Source organism: Tupaia chinensis, unplaced genomic scaffold, assembly GCF_000334495.1.
Source record: "Tupaia chinensis unplaced genomic scaffold, TupChi_1.0 Scaffold000671_1, whole genome shotgun sequence".
In the NCBI taxonomy this organism is placed as follows: domain Eukaryota; kingdom Metazoa; phylum Chordata; class Mammalia; order Scandentia; family Tupaiidae; genus Tupaia; species Tupaia belangeri.
This window is the reverse complement of record NW_006160193.1, coordinates 286,456-292,740: the sequence shown is the minus strand read 5'-3', so window position 1 is coordinate 292,740 and position 6,285 is coordinate 286,456. Positions and strand designations below refer to the sequence as shown.

The 6,285-nt window shown below is 38.5% G+C and overlaps 1 protein-coding gene across 1 annotated transcript in view; it reads right to left on the bottom strand.

Moving 5' to 3' along the window:
* PAPOLA (poly(A) polymerase alpha) overlaps positions 1-5,986 on the bottom strand; it is a 74,492-nt gene extending 68,506 nt beyond the window's left edge. The window contains exon 1 of the mRNA XM_006159971.3: positions 5,792-5,986. Coding sequence (XP_006160033.1) covers positions 5,792-5,796 — 5 coding nt within the window. The 5' untranslated portion in view covers positions 5,797-5,986. The remainder of the gene's footprint in view (positions 1-5,791) is intronic.
* Positions 5,987-6,285: the final 299 nt, after the last annotated feature.

Sequence of the window (6,285 nt, the reverse complement as noted above, 5' to 3'; positions counted from 1 at the left end):
CTATAGCAAAAACCTCTAAAAAAAAAAAAAAAAAGTAAACCCAAAGCAATCCCACAGATCCAGAAACTGTTATGACAGCTAAGATGATCAAACATCAACCTAATATTCCTAAAAGCTCTTTTTATCTATTTTTTGTGAGCAAATATAGTACTTATTGGACTAAATTAATGTAACTCTCAATATATGTATCAAAGACAATGCGAAAATCAGAATTGGCAAGGTGCATTCTCTGTTCTCTGTTTTAAGATGTAGTCTCTGTTCTCAATGACAATCTCAAGTTCAGTTGAGGGATTCAGATCCTTAAACAAATAAATGCAAGTAAACACTTGAAAGAGATATCAAAGAAACAAAGAATCATGGCTGTACCAGAAGGAGGTTAGAGAGGTGTGCACTATGACTGGAACAGAATGAAGAGAGGGGCAGTTCAGTAGATGATTAAGAAGAAAGGGCAAGAACATCATCACATCACCAATGATATTTTCCAAATAATTATTTTTTATTTAAGTTTCTGCCACAGGGTGCATGCACTTGCCAAAGAGATCCAAGACAGAAAGAGAAAAGGAGAAAGTACCACCCAGTGAGACATGGTCACACTGCAATCCCTTCTCTTCCATTTTTCAATCCACTTGGGATTTGAGGTATGCATACATAAACACTAGCATGTTTGTCAAGCCATTGGAGATAGGACTCAAAACAGAATTGCCCATATGGAATCTGGCTCCCTTAACTACCATTTCAAGGAGCTGGCCCTTCCCAAATAATTAATAATTGATTATTTTGTATCCAAATGTATTAAAGATCAGACTGTTGATGAAGCCTGATTCCTGATATGGGTCACATTAATTAGATGTGACCACACTGTTAACAGGGTCAACTGCCTTATAATTTATAGCTCACATCATCCAATAGAAAATGCTTTATCGTTTCTATAACAAAGATAGAACTAAAACCTTAACTTGATTTATAGTCTTCATTTGGAGCAATCAGATAAACTACAATGACTTATTTAACATAACCAACTCACTACTGTATAATTTGCTGTTTAAAATTTTAAGCATAATGTGTTCCTCTGGGTTAAGCAAGGAAAAGAGACAGGGACAGAAAAAGAGTAAAGAATCTAAAGCATCTCAACACATGGTAAGTATTAATTCTTAGCAGAAACAACAGAATCTCCTCTTTCACAATGGGTTTAGCAAATAATGAGGGTAGCTTAGTGGCAACCATATGTATTTGCTCACTAAGAAATTATTCTAAGAATGACTAGTTGGCCTGCCTATCAGAACATGTTCTGTGTATGTAGAACTAAACATCTTCAGAACACAAGTATTTTCTTTAAAATGTATTACAGGTGGACTACACTACCCAGCCAATACTTAGTAAAAGGCAGCATGGACAGAAACACAAGGTGACGTAATGCTTAAGGGGAATAATGTATGATGAAGCCCGAGGCCAAACTTTGAAAACTCAAGGTTAATTATGCAGGGAAAAGGTAATTATTCATTACTACACTGACCAGATCATCTTTGCTCCCTTCCAAAATAAGAGTACTTCCCTTACCTTTGTTTTGTTGACTAGCTGGGAGAAGTTAGAAAACAAACAAATAGTTTATTAATCAACCTGTCAAATACAACTTGAAAATGGGGCCCACATAGGTGGCATAGTGGTTAAGGGCATGGGACTCCCACATGGTCAACCTTCGTTTGAGTCCCGCACCTGATGGCTTCCTTTCTCACTTTCTCTGTCTCTCACTCTGTCCTTCTCTGGTCAAAATTAAAACAAACAAATAAAAACAGTTAAATAAAATAATTCTTTAAAAAAAGAAAAAAGAAAGAAAATGAACAATTGTAAATAAAGAACTAAAGAACTTTAAAACGTATAAAGATCATAAAATACAAAGAATCAGAAAAAATAGTCAAATATATTAAATCAAGCTGACTACATGAAACGGTAGTAAAGTGCTGCTTGAGAAAAGCTAGATCCTGGAACTTGACTACTACAGGTTTGAATCCTGGGCTGGTCAGCCCGGCATGTACTCAGATGGCCAGGATCCAACATCCAACAATCTAAGAAAGGGAACTGCATTGGATCAGACCCTGCAAAGTGTTTGTCTCTCTTGTCTCTCTCTCTCTGTCATGTCCACATATTCTCTATCATGAATAAACAAAATGTAATGTTTTGTGGGTTTTTAAGTTATTTATTTATTTTAATTTGGGGGTAGGAAGAGAGGTTTCGCGGGGGGAAAGCAAGCTGCCAGGTCTGGGACTCAAACTGTGGTTGGCCATGTGAAAGTTCAGCTGCCTTAACCACCATAACACTTGATGGCCCCAAAATAATCCTTTAATAATAAATTATAGTATGATATACATTAACTCCAAGAAATACAATTTAAGTATTTCTGATGACCAAAATGACAGGAACACTATTCTTAACCCAAAAACTATTTCTAAATGCCATAAAAATGTAAGAATCTACTGGGTTGTCAGAAAAGTCACAATGGTTTTTTTTGTTTGTTTTCCTATGAAAAAAATGCATCATGGGACCAGCAGTTAGCGTAATGGCTATGTCACTGGACTCCCATGTAGTCGACCACGGTTTGAGTCCTGGACCCAGTGGCTTAAACTCATGCCAGGTGCATGTGCATGCGTGCCTAAGATCCCGAGAGGAGAGAGGAGAAGAGATTGCGGTGTGGCCATCCCTCCTGGGGGGTGATTTCTCGCTTTCCATCTCTCTGTCTCTCTGTCTTTCTTGGCAAGTGCGCACGCCCTATAGAAAAAAAAAAAAATCATGACTTCCCCAATGATGATCCAATATATAGGAAATTTACCAGTAAATGTGAGATATAAATGTTCTACACAAAAACTTGACTTGGAAAATAGTTTAAATCTACTTAAAACATGGCAACAGACTCCAAATGAACAGTCTTCCAGAGATAGGATCCAAAGCTGATTTAAGGCCCAATTTACAATTTAGCACCTTTAAGCCCTTGGTCATAGGACTCTGAGTCTCAATTTAACCTTCTTTAAGGGGAACCAGAGCCTCTTGGCAAAGCCGCTACTTCATAAATCATAAACTGAGATTATATACTTGTATTTCGGTTTTGCCAGAGGGCACATGCGTGCTGGAGAGAGACAGAGACAGAAAGATGAAGAAAGTGAAAACAAACCCAATGAGGCATGGTCACACCACAATCCCTTCACCTTGTCAGAAATTTGGCATATACATACCCAGAGAGGTTTGGTTTTGTTTTGTTTTGTTTTAAAGGCTTTTGCCATAGGGCGCATGCACTTGCCAGAGACACAGAGGAAAAGTGAGAAAAAACCCACTGGTTGCAATCCCTTCTCCTCTCCTGGGATTTTGGGCACTCATGCATGCACAGGCACCCAGTGTGACTTTCAAACTGCCAGGTCAGGACTTGAACTGTAGTTGGTCATGTGGAAGTTCAGAGCCTTAAACACCACACCACTTGCTGGTCCCACCCAGCCCGTTTTATAAACCATAGTGCCAGCATTCAAACTACTCAGATGGCCACATGGGATCTAGTGTCCTTAACCACCAGACCACAGGACACATCCTGTACATTTACTTAAAAGCCATTAGGCCAGCAGGTGGCCTATATATTGGTAAATTTCCTATATATTGGACCATCATCAGGAAAGTCATGATACTTTTTTTTCATAGGAAAACATATGTCATGACTTTTCCAACAAAAGGCCAGCAAGTGGCATGGTGGCTGAGGTGCTGGATTCCCAAATGGCCAAGCATGGTTGGAGTCCTAGACCCGGAGGTTTGAAAGTCACAACAAAGAGTAAATAAATAAATGATTAAAAGACAAAAGCCATTATTAGGTAATGAGAATACTGAACATATATTAATAGACTAAAAGAGATACCAACCCCACCAAATAGAAATGATTAAAAATCCAAATGACTGGGAACCAGCAGTTAGTGTAATGGCTATGTCGCTGGACTCCAACGTAGTCGACCGCGGTTCGCGTCTCGAACCCGGTGGCTTAAAACTCACGCCGGGTGTGTGTGCGTGTGTGCCCAGGATCCCGAGAGGAGAAGGGATTGCGGTGTGACCATCCCCCCTGGGGGGTGATTTCTCGCTTTCTGTCTCTCTGTCTCTGTCTGTCTGGCGAGCGCACGTGCCCTATAGCAAAAACCTCTCCCAAAAAAAAAAAAAATCCAAATGACTAGGAAAGCTCTGAAATTAGCTGTTTCTAAATAATTATTTTTGTTTTTAATTTGCTATTGTCATCAGAGAGAGACAGAGAGAGAAAGGGAACGTAGGAAAGCAAGCCACCAAGTCCCCCACATGGCTGAACGCAGCTTGAGTTCAGCACCTTAACCACCACACCACCTCCTGGTCCCCAAAATTAGCTTTTATAAACTTTTCTAGATACAACTGAAGGTGAAACTGAAATGTAATTTTAACTTCATGCTGACTTAACCGAAGAATGTAGTATTCTTATGAGCCAAAACACTTTTAAAAGTTATCAAATCAGGAGGCTTTCATCTTACAAATTATATAAAGTATTTACTCATTAAATAACAAAAATTCCATTACATTGTTAAATTTTTGTAATACAGTAACATTTTCTAAAACAAAAAAATTAATAAAAATAGCATTCTTTCACATTTTCCTAGATCTCTTTAATTCTGCCTAAACCAAAGATGGCTGGATTCTCGTATCTGCTTTCCCATCCAATCTATTGTGATAAATTGATCTGGTTGGAGCATACTAAGAAAATCCAGAACTACCTGTGTACCACTATGGATGGGTCAAAGACCTTTCTTTAAAACTGTAAGTGTGCAGTGGTGAAGAAATAACTAATAAATTGACATTATAACTAGAAAAGAGGAGTATTTTCAAGTAATTATGCATAGTCAGGTCAGGCAGTGGCGTGGTGGTTAGATCCCCACATGGTCCTATGTTTAAGTCCCCCACCCTGCAGCTTGAGGAACACAACAAGCACGTGTGCACATACGTATCCAAAATCCCAAGAAGAGAATGGAGTAGGAGACTGCAACATGGCAATCCCCCCATGGAGTGCTTTACTTTCTCACTCTCTCTCTCTCTTCTCCATCCTTGCCAAGTGCACACACTCTATAGAAAATTTTGTAAATAGTCCTTTGATACTATACCAGAACTGCAAAAGTGATAGTTTTCTTTTTTTCTTCTTTTTTAATAGAGTCTCTCTGTAACAATTTTCTTATCTCAGCTTCTTGAGTCACTGGCATAACAGGCACACAACCACCACACCCAGTGTCACAAGTGGTAGTTTCTCAAAGATCAGTTACCATATGAAAGCTGAAACTTTATCAGGTCAGCCAGATGATGTGGCAGTTAAGGCGGTTGGATCCCACACAGCCAACTGCTCAGTTCAAGTCCTGGGCCCTACAGCTTGAAAATCACGCTGCCCAAATCGCACAGGTATCTATGTCCGTATGCTCAAAATCTCACGAGGAGAAGGAATTGCAGTGTGACCATTCCCTGGGGGTGGGAGGTGATCAATCTCTCTCTCTCTCTCTTTTTCTGGAAAGCACACCTGTCCTATAGCAAACTTCAAGAAGAAAAGAAAAGCTAAAACTTTATCAATAAACCCTTTGTAATTCGTTGTATTAAAATGTGGTCTATCTTGCACTCTAAATGTACCTATTTCCAACATGATCTTATTACATTACAATTGGTCATACAGAAAATACGGATTCACTGGATTATGCCTATCTTCCAATTAATACACATCGCTACAACATAAAAAAACAATATATTTTTTAATATCACCACCAACCTCATCAGAAATATCTTTAAGTATTTGGAAGCTGTCACAATGGCAGAAACAAGCTTTCCAAAGATTCTAATTTTTGCTTGAAAGTTCAAATTTTTCACAGGCCACAAATACTGTGAAGTTGCTTTCCTTGAAATGACAGGCTCACTTCATTCTCAAATAAATGCCTGCTAAATACTCAAGTATGAATATCCACAGTTCATCACTTGTTTTTTCAGATAAAAATGGAGCTCTATGGGGGAAAAAAGCACCAGTTTAGCTCACAGATCAAATCAGACAAGTCTTCCATTTTATACATTTGAACTTGTTCTTACTCAAAACCATCATTTTACTTTTCAGTATGCACCTTTATATAGTTCCACAGTCTGAACATATGAAAAAGATAAAACTCAAAATTTAATAAAAGTAACTTTTTTTTTCCTAGGTTTTTTTTTTTTGAGAGTTTTTTTGCTATAGGGGGCATGTGCTTGCCAGAAAGACAGAGAGAGAGAGAGACA